Source organism: Phacochoerus africanus, chromosome 2 (assembly GCF_016906955.1).
Source record: "Phacochoerus africanus isolate WHEZ1 chromosome 2, ROS_Pafr_v1, whole genome shotgun sequence".
Classification (NCBI taxonomy): Eukaryota; Metazoa; Chordata; class Mammalia; order Artiodactyla; family Suidae; genus Phacochoerus; species Phacochoerus africanus.
The window spans coordinates 92786377-92801245 of record NC_062545.1 but is presented as its reverse complement, the minus strand read 5'-3'; the positions used below and the strand labels follow the sequence as shown (position 1 = coordinate 92801245).

Below are 14869 nucleotides of genomic sequence, written 5' to 3'. Positions count from 1 at the left end.
CTCTTTTATCATTGGAACAATATATACATGAGCTTAAGATTTTTAAAAATATTTTATTAAAAAATTTAGTTACCACATTATAAAGAGCAATATTTGCAAATTTAACTCCATGTAAACCACATGCCATATATATTCGAGTTAAAAAAAATTACTGACATTCTTTTTTCTTTTTTAAATTAAAATATAGTTGATTAATATTATGTTAATGTCTGCTGTACAGCAAAGTGACTCAGTCATACATATATATACAAATTATTTTCTTGTGTTATCTTCCATCATGGTCTATCCCAAGAGAATGGATAGAGTTCCCTGTGCTGTACAGCAGGACCTCATTGCTTATCCGTTCCAAATGCAATACTTTATATCTACTAACCCCAAACTCCCAGTCCATCACACTCCTCTCCTCCCCCTGGGAAACCACAAGTCTGTTCTCTATGTCTGTGAGTCTGTTTCTGTTTTGTAGAAGGTTCATTTGTGCCATATTTTAGATCCCTCATATGTTATATCTATCACTGACATTCCTATTCTTCTCTTAACATAGAGATACATACATGCAAAAACAACAGACACAAATACACACACACACATCTGTATATCAGACATATTTATTTTCCTTCATACTATTTTCACTTTTTTACAATATGAAAAATCTTTGAAATTAAAGACATGCAAGTGTGTATGTTAAATTCTGCTGTATGAACTTTTTAAAAATCACTTCTCTGATGGATCCAGAAATTTATCCTTTGACAGCAGACCACTCCACAGAGAGGTAAAGAGTATAGTGGCAAAGCAATAATATATTTCTAGAGGAAAGTTAAAAAATACTTCATGTCTCACCAAATTCTGAAGATAACTTAGAGCAGGACTAGTAACATAATCATCTTTGTTATTATTAGTCACTTATATGCTCTGGTTCCTAGAATTAACAGAAAAGCTTTTAATTTAATTTAATTTAATTTAATTTAATTTTATTTTATTTATTTTATTTTATTTTATTTTATTTTATTTTATTTTATTTTATTTTATTTTATTTTATTTTATTTTATTTTTTGTCTTTTTGCCATTTCTTGGGCTGCTCCCGTGGCATATGGAGGTTCCCAGGCTAGGGGTTTAATCAGAGCTGCAGCCGCTGGCCTGCACCAGAGCAACAGCAACTTGGAATCCGAGCCACGTCTGCAACCTACACCACAGCTCAAGGCAACACCAGATCCTTAACCCACTGAGCAAGGCCAGGGATCAAACCCGCAACCTCATGGTTCCTAGTTGGAATTGTTAACCACTGAGCCATGACGGGAACTCCCAGAAAAACATTTTAAACCAATGTTCATTAGATATGTTTTTTGAGAAACATAACAATGTCAACGTTTTTTGGTCTGCATGTGAGTTCTTTCAAACATAGAAAATGCTCAGTCCTATAACTTACAGCCTTATATTTCTAACAGTGGTGTCTCGTTCATGGTATTTTGAAAGTAGAATGAGACATGCATTCATTCAACTATACTTCTAGAGATAAGAAATCTCCTAGAAAAATGAAAAGTTCATAGAAAATTATATGCACCATGATGGCATGCAGGTTTAGATAAAAGTGGTTTTTTTTCAATGCCTATAATAGTTTTTTGTTTGTTTTTACTAAGTAGATTATAATGCTTCTTCTCTGAAAGAGTGGGTACATGCTGGATAATTTTCTGAGCATAAAAAGACAATTGCAGAAAGAAATTGTGTTCTGCTTTACAGATATTTTGTAGATGTCCGGACATTTGTCTATCCTTTTCTTGATCATTTTATAAAAAATTTAGATAAAAAAGAAAAAAATAATGGAAAAAGAAAATTGCTTATCAGTGACTGAATTCATTTTCTTAGGAATCACTAATACACTGGGGATGAAAGTCGCCCTGTTTACCATGTTTCTACTTGTTTATCCAATTAACCTTCTGGAAAACCTTGGAATGATCATTTCAATAAGAATGGATCCCCAGCTGCACACACCCAAGTACTTTTTCCTCTGTCACCTCTCTTTCGGTGACCTCTGCTATTCCACAACAATTGGACTCAAGATGCTTTTCAACGTTTTGGCCAAGAACAAGTCAATTCCCTTATTTGGCTGTGCTCTGCAATTCCTAATCTCCTGCACCTTTGCAGATACTGAGTGTCTACTGCTGGCAGTGATGGCATATGATTGGTACAAGGCCATCAGCAACCTCTTGCTCTACACAGTCAGCATGTCCAGCAGAGTGTGCTCCCTGCTCATGGCTGGGGCTTACATGGTGGGAATGGCAGACTCTTTGATACACACAACACTAGCATTCCACTTATGCTTCTGTGCATCAAATGAGATTAACTATTTCTTCTGTGATATTCCTCCTCTCTCATTGCTGTCTTGCTCAGATACACAGATCAATGAGTTAGCAATATTCACTATTTATGGCTTCATTGAACTGAGTTCCATTTCAGGAGTCCTTGTCTCTTATTGTTATATTTCCCTATCAGTTTTGAAGATCTGCTCTGCTGAGGGGAGGTTCAAAGCTTTTTCCACCTGTACTTCCCACCTCACTGAAGTTACAATTTTCCAAGGAACCCTGCCTTTCATGTATTTAAGACCAAGCTCTTCCTACTCTCTTGATTGAGACAAAATAACCTCATTGTTTTACACCCTTGTGATTCCCATGTTAAACCCTCTGATTTACAGCCTAAGGAGCAAGGACGTGAAAAAAACCCTAGAAAAACTGAAAACTAAACTAAAAAATTTTAAAAAGGATGGCTTTAAAGATATTATGCATATGCACACATATAATAATTATTGTTTGTATAAAATTGTATGGTATTGTATATGAGAAACATAATTTTCTCAAATTATTAAATAATGAGTATTTATACTAGAGTCATGCAATAAGAAAATGTTGCAGTTTCCCAAACTTGTCATGCTTTACTATGGGCTTTGAATTTATCTATGAAAACCCCTCTCTGTTCATACCTTCCTGATGCCTCTAATTTCTGATATTCTCATTTGTTTTCTTGTTCATAAAACATTATTTAAAATAGATTTATTGAGTGTTTGCTAAGTGCATATTTTTCTTTTAAGTACTTTCCATTTCACGAAGAATCCAGTAGCCTGTATAAAAATAAATGCTATAATCTAGAGAAATAAACAAATACGAATTATCTAAGAACACAAATAATTCATAAGAAGGTTTAAAATTTTCATTAAGTAAAAAAAGACGTAGAGTTAAAAATCCCCAAACAAATATCAAAATTTAGTGTGCAGGAAAGAGGCTTTGTTGGATAGAGATATTTATTCTCAGTTCTAAAAATACTTAATTTGCAGAAGGAAAGAATTCTAGGCAGCTTGTTCAAAAGTTATAGATGTCTTGAGGTACACAGTTGTATCCTTTCTAGAATTAAATAAATCCAATATGGATAGATGACAAAAAGCAATTAAAGTGCCTGGTAAATTATATCATATACTATAATTATTAACTAACAACTCTTTCCACTTCTCGGCTCTGATTAAATATTCCTTTTTATAGTTCACATCTATCTTCTTTAATCATTGTTTTTAATATCACCCTTTTATTAAATCATTGCCTAGAATATGAGACTGTCAACAATCTTTGCTCAAAGACTAAGTATCCCATCCTTCATATCCAAAACACTTACACAGCATCTGTAACACAAACTGGAAAGAGAAAGAAAGAGAGAGAGAGAGAAAGAGAGAAAAAAGAGAAAGAAAGCCAAGAGAGGTTAATTTTTATTAAACATATATTCATATGTGGCAGAAGAAAGGAAATCACTGAGGCTCTTGTATGTATCTTAAAAATACATTTTTTTTGGTCTTTTTGTCTCTTCTAGGGCTGCTCCCATGGCATATGTAGATTCCCAGGGTAGGGGTCTAATAGGAACTGTAGCCGCTGGCCTACACCAGAGCCACTGCAATGAGGAATCTGAGCCACATCTGCAACCTACACCACAGCTCACAGCAACCTCGGATCCTTAACCTACTGAGCAAGGCCAGGGATCAAACCTTCAACCTCATAGTTCCTAGTAGGATTCATTAACCACTGAGCCAAGATGGGAACTCCACATTTTATATCTTATATCTAAATGCATAAAGTGGTTGGGAATGCTAAAAATAGCACATACTTATAAAGAATTATAGATATATTTTTTGAAAAATAATTAAAACTAAGAGGTCTTTTCTGGGCATTTAGGAGATATTTAAAAACTTGGAGTTCCCATCATGGCTCAGCGGTTGGTGAACCCGACTAGCATCCATGAAGACATGGGTTCAATCCCTGGCCTCACTCAATGGGTTAAGGTCCTGGCACTGCTGTGAGCTGTAGTGTCGGTTACATTCTCAGCAAGGATCCTGTGTTGCTGTGGTTATGGTGCAGACAGGTGGGTGCAGTTGGTATAGGACCCCTAGTCTCCATATGCCATAGTTGTGGCTCTAAAAATGCAAAAAAAAAAAAGAAAAGAGAAAGAGAGAGAAGATATTTGATATCTATGCTTTAGTTTGCTGGTGATAAATCACTGGAAGTAGCTTGTTTAGTAAACAGGGAAAAGGACATGCATTTGAAGGCCAATATAAAAATCAAGGGTGCTTTTGAGTGTTTGCCACAATAAAACAAGCCAAAAGTCAATACCTAAGGCTGTCTAGGTCCCCTTATAAAATGTCTTTGAATAAAAACATTTTAGGTTTCCAGTAAAACCAAGGAAGATAATGAGACTCCAGGGTATTACTCTTTCTGGGATTCTGAGACCTGGCAGGGGATGCATAAAAGTAGAAAAAAGTGGAGGATGCTTTTTTAGTTATATTATTTTGTTGATTAACCCATCTGAAGTTTATTCTCTTTTGAAATTTTATTTATCATCTAGGTGCTATATTGAACAGCAGCATGGCAGGAATAAGACATTTAGGCCTAAAGTTCAAGCAAAGATGGGTCTCAGTCTCAGAGGTATAAGGAGACCATCTAGTGCCACATTATTCTCTGGAGTAATATATAATACAATGTAATATAATGTTATATAATGTAACATAAATATACTGGGAATTTTTGTGTATAAAATTGTCTAGGGATAACAATATATAATAATAAAATTCTGAAGTTTCTATAATTTAATGATGAAATGGCTTTGCTTTTAGAAAATGTTTTTGATATGTAAAAATGTTGTGCATAAAGAGAATACCTAAATCATAACTATATGAATATATATTTTCAAAAAAATTACCCCTGTAGTCAGGACCCAGATCAAGATGCAAACATTTCCAGAATCAACAAATCCTTTCTATATGCTCGCTCATAAACTGCTGGTCTCTTACCACCAAGACTATGTATTTCTTGACTTTTGTTTTGGTAAATTAATTTTGTGCTTTTTTGAACCATACATAAGTGGATGCCTACAGTATGTATCATTTCACTCAACTGCATACTTGTGCAATCCATCTCTTGTCACGTGTAGTTGCAGAACACTCATTCTCAGGGTTGTATAGTAATTGTTTGTGCAATTATGTCGTTATTTATCCACTTTAATGTTAATAGACAGTATAGTATTTTTTTCCTCTTTTGTATTACCAGGAATGCTAGTAATGCTAATTCTTGAACATGTCATTTGTTAGAGAAACACATTAATTTATCTTGTGTATAAGATCAGAGTTTGAAAATGTATGTATACACATGTGTGCATAAAATTTAGATTTAGGGAGTTCCCATTGTGGCTCAGTGGTTAACGATCCTATATAGTATCCATGAGGATGAGGGTTCAATACCTGGCCTTGCTCAGTGGATTAAGTATCTGGCGTTGCCCTAAGCTATGGTATAAGTTGCAGACAAGTCTCGGACCTGGCATTGCTATGGCTATGGCATAGGCTGGACCTGGCATTGCTGTGGTTGTGGTGTAGCTACAACTCTCATTTGACCCCTAGCCTGGGAACCTCCATATGCCATAGGTGTGACCCTAAAAAGACAAAAGCCCCCCAAAAAAATTTAGATTTAGTAAATATCATCAAATTGGTTTCCAATGAAGTATGCAAATCCATATTTCACCTTACATATTTCCAGTGAGTGAGTGTTCTGGCTATTCCACATCCTAACCATTTAATATTGTCTGTCATTTTTATTTTCCCCTTTATGTAAAGGACATGATTTCTCTGATGACTGAAAAATTTAGATATCCATTTTTCTGAAAAGTTTCTTACAACCAAAATGCAGAACAGAAAGATAGTTAAATGAGTCCATATTGATGGTGTTATGGCTCCTGAAACCTCTGCTATTTTTCTTCCATCATTACCACCTCCATTTCTGGTCAAATTGATGTAATATAGTCCTTTAATATAAATATATTTCCACTCATCTGTTATTTTTTTATCTCCCCAAAGATAGAAATAACTTTGTGTGTTATTCATTGATAGAATAAAATAAATATAGGATTATATAGTTCAAACCTCTCTTCAGACAGAGTAGAAGTATGCACAACCTAAAAGCTGAGAGTTAATTTAAGTTTTATTTGGGGCAAAATGAGGACTATATCCTTGGTGGCAAGAGAGCAGCAGCTTAGGAGGGAGCATATATATAGAAGACTGTTAATTCTTAAAAAAATATTTTTTTTGACTTTTTGCCTTTTCTAGGGCTGTTCCCATGGCATATGGAGGTTCCCAGGAGGGTCTAATCGGAGCTGTAACCGCCAGCCTATGTCAAGACCACCGCAATGCAGGATCCTTAGCCCACTGAGCGAGGCCAGGGATCGAACCCGCAACATCATGGTTCCCAGTTGGATTCGTTAACCACTGAGCCATTATGGAAACTTCTGATTCTGAAAAATTTTTACTTTGTCTTGTGACTACAGGGGTATTTTTTTGGAAAATGTATATCAATATAGGTATTATTAATTCTTGACATGCGCATTACACATCAAAAATATTTTCAAAAAATCTGTTCATCGTTAATTAGATTATAAGAAATTTCAGAATTTTATGCTTATACATTTTTATCCTTAGAACATTTTTATACACAAAACAGTCTAGACTATTTTTATATTTTAAATATATCTAATGTATTTATAGTGCAACATTTATAGATTAGTAAATAATTATCTACTTTTATTAAAAATCCAGAGATGAATTATATAAGCCATGAGCACTCCTTTTTTTTTTTTTTTTTTTTTCCAGCAACAAGGAGGCTTAATGAAGCTGGTTTTCCTTGGTATGATTATCATGACTGAACTTCCACATATTGGCCCATGACTCAGGGCCACACAACTATTTTCTAAAGCCAGGTGTTTATAATAAACAGTTGTCTATAAAGTTTTACATATAGAGTCACAGTAGCACAGGGCAAGTCATGTAGATACAGTTTTTTTTTTTCTCACTTGCTTGTCTCTGATGTATTAAATTCCAGCCACATGATTTTCTTCCATGATGTAAGGAAGCCAACTTCAATTAAATGTAAAACCCATTAAGAAGTTAATTATCCAATTTTTAATAATAGTGTACTCACTATAGTTCATTCCCTCGTGGTGGAGAGAAGTTATACTAAATGGTCTGCAGGGGCAGTGGTGTTTAGGAAGCTAAATATATGTCCTATCTCAACAGAGTGAAACCCAAAGAGATTTGTCACCCCAGGAGACAGAGAAGCACCTGATTGGAAAAGGAGTTTGAAAAGGAATCATAATAAAGGAAGCAAAGACAAACTCCATCCTTCAAATACATAACCAGAGAAGTTGATAATGGCGGTAAAGTTCTTAGGTAACACAAATGCATTAGCCGGTTCAATTTAATACGTGGCAAATTACTACAATCACTTAGTTTGGGCTTGGCCTCAAAATATCTCCTATAATATTAAATTAAGTATATCTGTATAGACATCATCACTCAAACAATTGCAATAAAGCAACAATTAATATATTACTGAGGCACCATTTAGCACATATCAAAGAATATCTTATTTTAATGATTTTAGCCTACATTTTACTCTAACATTATAGGACCCCGCAAAAAATTTAGGCTTATATCTAGTTCCCAAGGAAGGTTCAGAATAAACAAACCTCTTGTAATATTTGTAAATATGCATTGGCTTATACTTATGACTTTGTAAATTACTTTGCACACACAAAATTACTTTGCAATTTCCTGCTTCATGGTAAAGAACTATGATAATTAAAATAACACAGAACAACCAGTAGTAAAACCTTATTTTCTGTTACATTCAGCAGTGTATTTTAATGAATACATAGAAAAGTGTGCTTTTTGGCATCCTGAAGTGACTCATCTATTATGAATTATCACTCAGAACACAGCCAATAAGGAGAGAATTGCCTAAGGCTGCCATGTTGCACAACTTCAGGGGCAACATCTTATTTATTCTCCTTGCTCCCTGGAATTGTGCAGTACAGTATTTATTTGATACATTTATGCATTGGAATACAATTACTATCATATCTTTAGCTACCATCTGCATCTCTCACATAATTATTGTTTATTTTTAGTGGTGAGAACATTTAAGATCTAGTCTCCTAGCAACTTTATATAACACAGTATTGTAACATTAAACAAAATGCTGTGTGTTAGATCTCCAGAACTAGTTCATTGCACAAATTTGTAACCAACATCTCCTCAATTCCTTCACCTCCAGCTCCTGATCATCACCATTCTCTCACTATGTTTTTATGTATACAAAGTAGCTATTTTGGAAACAAATAGACCTTGGCTATTTTTTGGAAAGGGTTATCCCAAGACATTTTTAAAATAGAAGATTGTCCTTGTTCATATGAATTATACTAGTAGATACAACCTTCAAATTCTGTTTATTTATAATTTTGTTGAATATCTACCAGCCTATATCACCAGAGACAGAGAACATTCACCAGCTCGACAACAGGAAAATGTTTAATAACACACACTTACTAAGTCATTACTTATGAAAATCTTATGCTAAGGATTGCAGGAAAGTACAAAGACACATATAGGCAGACCTCAGAAATATTAAGGGATTCAGTATCAGACCACCACAATATGGTGAATACTGCAATAAAGGGAGTTTTACAATTTTTTTTGGTTCCCAATGCATATGAAATTTAGATTTACACTACACTGTAGTTTTATGCAATACCATTGTGTATGCAATAGCATTGTGTTGAAAAAAATGTACAAACCATAATTAAAAATTACTTTATAGGTTCTTCTGTTGTAGGTCAATGGTAATGACCCCAACTCATATCCATGAGGACATGGTTTGGCCTCATTCAGTGGGTTAAGGATCTGGCATTGTTGTGAGTTGTGGTGTAGGTCAAAGATGCAGCTTAGATCTGGTGCTGTTGTGGCTGTGGAATAGGCCAGCACTGCAGCTCTGATTAGACTCCTAGCCTGGGAACCTCCATATGTTGTGGGTATGGTCCTAAAAAACAAAACAAACAAGAACCCACATTTTATAGCTTAAAAATTGCTAACCATCATCTGAGTCTTTAGCATTCCCTATTGTGGCTCAGTGGGTTAAAAACCTGACAGTGTCCCTGAGGATGCAACTTCTACCCCTGGCCTCAGTGGGTTAATGATACCTTAGGCATAGGTGCAGATACAGCTCTAATCCCATATTGACGTGGCTGTGGCATAAGCTGGCAGCTGCAGCTCCAGTTCAACCCCTAGAATGGGAAATTACACATGCTGCAATTGCAGCCCTGAAAAAAAAAATGTGATACAGAGACATGAAGTGAGTAAATTCTATTGGAAAAAAAACAGCACTGAGATTTGCTTGATGCAGGGTTAAAACAAACCTTCAATTTGCAAAAAACAAAACTATCTGCAAGTCACAATAAAGTGAGGCACAATAAAATGAGGTATGTCCATATACAAATAAAGTATAGAATTCAATAAAGAGTGTACTATGTGTGATGGAAGTTAGACAATTGAAAGAGAGCAGCATATGATATTCCAAAATATAGCATTTTGCATATTAATTACTTTCAATTAAAGTTATTTAAAAAGAAGCCAATGGAAAAAGGACATGCTGACCCTCCTTTGTACTCCAGAAAGCAGGAAATAAATCTTCCCCTCAGAGTTCCTGTTGTGGCTCAGGGGGTTAAGAACCCAACTATTATCCATGAGGATGCAGGTTTGATCCCTGGCTTCGCTCTGTGAGTTAACGATCTGGCAATGCCATGATCTATGGTATAGGTCCCAGACACCGCTCGGATCCCAAGTTGCTGTGCCTATAGAGTAGCCAGGCAGCTACAGCTCCCATTTGACCCTTATGCCTCAGGTGTAGCATTAAAAATTAGATTTAAAAAAAAATTCTCCTCTCTGTGCCAGGAAGGTAAAAGATATTCACATCATCAGAAACAGAGAACTTAGGACCAAGAGGTCTGTATAACCAAACCTTGTTAGTTCTTTACTAATTACTACCCAGGGTCCTAAACCTCTTTGTCCTGTCAATTCTTCACAAATGTATTGTTTTCTTGTCTAAAAGGCATAAAAATTGCCTGCTTTGGTCACTTTTCATCTCATTCTTTTAATGGGATCTCCATACATAGAAAACTATTTTTTTTCTTGTTACTCTGTTTTAATAGCAATTTAATTATTTGGCTAGTCAAAGAACTTAGAACTGAAGAAGGGAAAAGTTTTCTGCAGCTACACAATCAAAAAATCATTGAAATAGGGTGATTGGTATGTACTTGGGGAAAAGGGTTCATACAAAGACTAATGAATAAAAGCAATAAGTAAGACTGTCATAACTCTAAATGGGAAGTTAGGGAGATATTTCAGAAATGGAAGAAACTGGATCAGAAATGAAAATGAGATGGAAATCATTAGTAGAGAACCTATGTCAATTTCATTAGTCATCTGTTTTCACTGGAGGAGCCTGTGGGTGTATGGTAGCCATTGTGCATATAATTAAATTCTGGTAAATTTATGACATTGATCAATTTGGTGAAAAGAATGAAGAATTATAAACTCAGCCTTTTCCAAAGTTAATGCACCATTCTCAAGGGGAACTAGAGGAACAGAAATGTAATGAATTATGTTCTCATAACACAGAAGTATCCAATCTGAGGCTTAGAGGTAATTCCCAACAATCACTAGATAGAAATAAAACGCAGTCTTCCTGTTGTGAATGTACCAGAGAGAAAAGACAGAAAGACTTGCTCATTCCAGGTAGGTTTTTAAATGGTTAAATTTAAAGAATATGGGAATGGGGGGGTGCTTACTTTTATGGAAAAGTGAGAAATCAAACATTGAGGATTTGTAACCTAATCGCTTTTTACCCGCTTACTCAGTTAAATAAACACTGTAACATAATAACTAAATAAGAATATTATCTTGTTAGACCTATGTGAGTTTGACAAACCTCACAAGTGTGAGCATGAACTGGTGTGTTCTAAATTATGGAAATAAAGCAAAATGCCTGTAGAGAGATTTTTGAGCTGAAAATAAGGAATGCTCATTGACAGAACTCACTTTAGTATTGTTAAATAAGTATACTTGGGCAGGAAGGTAGAGAGGGACTAGAAAAACTGTAAAAACAGTAAAATTTTTAAGAAATTATTTTCTTCTCTCTCAATCACCTGGCTTGTAAGAAATAACAGGTGTTAAACCATACTGTTATATTTGTCACTTATTCCCCAGAGACCAAGTGTTCAACACTCAACGAGGGATCAAACATTGTGTTATATAATCTAAGTCAGACAGGAGACAACGCTGAACCTTCTTACAGACAGAACTGTAGGCCACACAAAAAACTCCATAGTTCTGATTCGGGTACTAATAATTTTTGTTTACTGTTTCTTAGGTTTATATTTTAGATTCTTTTAGTTATTCTGTCCTTTTCAACTGAAAGCATGTTATAAAACCAAAGAAGTGTATGAAATATTATACAACTTTTATTGTAATTACATTGTGTATTTAATTAAAACATGTCTATAGAGAGAGAGCAGAGAATACCAATGAAAAAGCAAGAATGTGGTGGTCAAACATCTTATATTGTTTTCAATGTGTCACCTGTCCTTTCATATTTTTTTTTGAATTTTTTATTTTTAAAAGAAACCATTTTTAAAAATGATCTGTCTACATGGGCAGATATTTAAATAAGTTTAAGCCAAGGGTTTAGAGACCTGCACATTGATGACCAGATTGTTCTCCAGATCCTCTTTTTCAGTTCTTTATCTACCTTTAACTCCAAATCATAGATAGTCTCCAAGAACAGAGAAGGGGATTTATGATGTTACATATAAGATAATTGGTTGAGTAGCATCATAACAATGGGGCAGAAATTTCAAGGAACACCAACTCATTTAAACCAGAGGGAGGCAGATTTCAAAAATACAAGCAATAGTATCAAAGGAGACAATTAAACAATAGTATAACTTATTATACTTTCTAAAGAATGGAGGTGGCAGCACAGTTCAGATACGAATCTCTCTGATGTAGGGGATTGTGAACGTTTGAGTCTTCTTATCAAGCCTCTTATATGTCTGATCTGTTGGTGACTACATCATGTGGATTGCAGTCTGTTATGGCAGGAGGACTCACAGGAAACCACACTGTCTTTCTTGCCTCTGTGCCACCTGACCTACCAGTAGCCCTACAATTAAAGCTCCAATATTCTTCATAATTTCCCTTGAGCAACGAGTGCCAGGAGGACTGTGGTGAGCCCTGGGGTATTCCTATCTGAGTTCCCCAAAACAGAGCTCACAGAATCACTCTACCTTCTTTGGTTCCCTCCCTGCTCCAGTGGATCCTGAATCCCCCAAATATTTCTTTCCTTTGTTCGTGGATCCTGGACGGAACCTGAAGGATGAATGGAGAAGTAGGGACATGTTGTACCCAGGAACATGCTATAGCTCTGCCTACTTGAATGGTAGACAATAAGGAAATAAAAAGGACTATATATCTGTTACTTGTACCACTCATACTATGCTCCTCTATAACAGGATCAAACAGTATTTTACAGTATTTAAAAAAGAACAACAATCTTGTTGGAAGATGTGGGTTATCTGGAGCAACTAATTGAAGAACTACTCCCTTGATTCTGAAGACATCAATTCCTTAATATGAGAGAGAAGTAGCAAAAATGATCCTAAATACTACGATGTTGGTCTGAAACTAGCATGATTTAATTTAAATAAAACTGGGCCACAAGCAGTATAACACTACATGAATGTAAGTGACATTATTATTATCATTTATTGATTTATATTAAATTGGATATATTTTAAGGAGTCAGTTTACCTCATGCAGTCCTAGCATTATATCTTTCTCTAATTATCTAAATAGAGAAAAGACTAGTAGGTGAACAGTTAAGATAGTAAGATGATGTTACCCTCCACTTCCATTTCCTCTTTCACAACCAGGGATTTCCAGGTCTGAGCGATGGCAGCTGAGAACTGCACCATGTTTACTGAGTTCACGTTCCTGGGACTTTCAAGCAGACAGGACGTGCAGCAGGGGCTCTTTGTGCTCTTCCTGATGGTTTATGGCATAACTGTGGTGGCCAATCTAGGGATGATCCTGTCGATCCAGAAGGACCTCAGACTCCACACACCCATGTACTATTTCCTGAGCAATCTGTCCTTCTGTGATGTCTGCTACTCCTCCTCCGTCTCTCCCAAGATGCTGGCTGATTCCTTATCTGAGCAAAAGAGGATTCCATACAATTTATGTGCTGTCCAGATGTACCTTTTTGGGACCTTTGCAGATGTGGAATGCCTTATGTTGGCTGTCATGGCTTATGACCGTTTTGTAGCCATTTGCAATCCACTCCTTTTATACAATGGCCATGTCCAGGAGAGTCTGTACCCGGCTTGTGGCTATTGTATACGTAGAAGGTTTGGAGGATTCAGCAATCCACACCTGTTGTACATTTCGATTATCCTTTTGCAATACCAATATCATCGAGCACTTTTCCTGTGACTTCCCACCCTTGCTAGCCCTCAGCTCCTCAGATACAACCATCAATGAGATAATGTTGCTCATCTCCAGTTGTTGTGTTGTGGGCTGTAGCATCATTACTGTCCTCCTCTCCTATAGCTACTTCCTAACCACCATCCTTAGAATGAACTCAGCCAAGGGGAGATGCAAAGCCTTCTGCTAATTGTGCCTCCCACTTAACCGCTGTGGTTGTGTTTCATGGCACACTCCTGTTCATGTATTTCAGACCCAGCTCCAGTTACTCCATGGACACGGACAAAGTAGCCTCTGTCTTCTACACAGTGGTCATCCCCATGTTAAACCCACTGATCTACAGCTTAAGGAATAAGGAAGTGAACGTTGCCCCTAAAGAAAACAATCAGTACTAAATTATGTGCTGGATAATACAGGGTTGTCATCCAAATCTATTTAAAGATTCTGAGAGCTGAAGCTCAAGTCCCTTGATATAGATTCCTGTAGTCTCACCTGTACAACCCTCTGGATATTGCCCCTTACTTACCTTTGTGCCTAAGTTGATTGTAGGGAGCAGGCATTATTGACCTTCATCTTTTCTCCAAACTAAGGAAAAGTCATCTTGGAGTCACTTTACTTTTTTGCAAAGATAGTCTTTTTATACCTCTCTTTCCTGTTCTTGAGTTGCTCTAGTATGAGATATTTTGGGCAAGTAATATTTCCACCCAAGCTAGTTTAAGTTATCTTCCTTAAGCCTTCAAACTTTTTTGTTGTTTTACTTTTCTTTAAAGTTTTATTGAGGTATAGTTAAATTACAGTGTTGTGATCATTTCTGCTGTACAACAATGTGATTCAGTTATACATACATGCTACATGCACATCCATTCCTTTTCAGATTCTTTTCTCATACAGATTATTACAGAATATCAGGTAGAGGTCCCTGTTGGTCAATCGTTCCACATACCACAGTGTGCACATGCCAAACCCAAACCCCCAGTCCATCCC

The 14869-nt window shown here is 35.9% G+C and overlaps 1 protein-coding gene and 1 pseudogene across 1 annotated transcript; both read left to right on the top strand.

Annotated features, from left to right (window-relative positions):
- Positions 1-1814: 1814 nt before the first annotated feature.
- LOC125121058 (olfactory receptor 5W2-like) lies at positions 1815-2624 on the top strand. The gene has a single exon (XM_047769380.1). It carries the CDS (start codon positions 1815-1817, stop codon positions 2622-2624), a length of 810 nt encoding a protein of 269 aa, XP_047625336.1.
- Positions 2625-13354: 10730 nt separating this feature from the next.
- On the top strand, positions 13355-14296 carry LOC125121057 (olfactory receptor 5W2-like; annotated as a pseudogene).
- Positions 14297-14869: the final 573 nt, after the last annotated feature.

What these genes read in the sequence shown, in the direction of transcription:
- LOC125121058 (XM_047769380.1), top strand. Translation starts at nt 1,815, where the DNA reads ATGGAAAAAGAAAATTGCTTATCAGTGACTGAATTCATTTTCTTAGGA.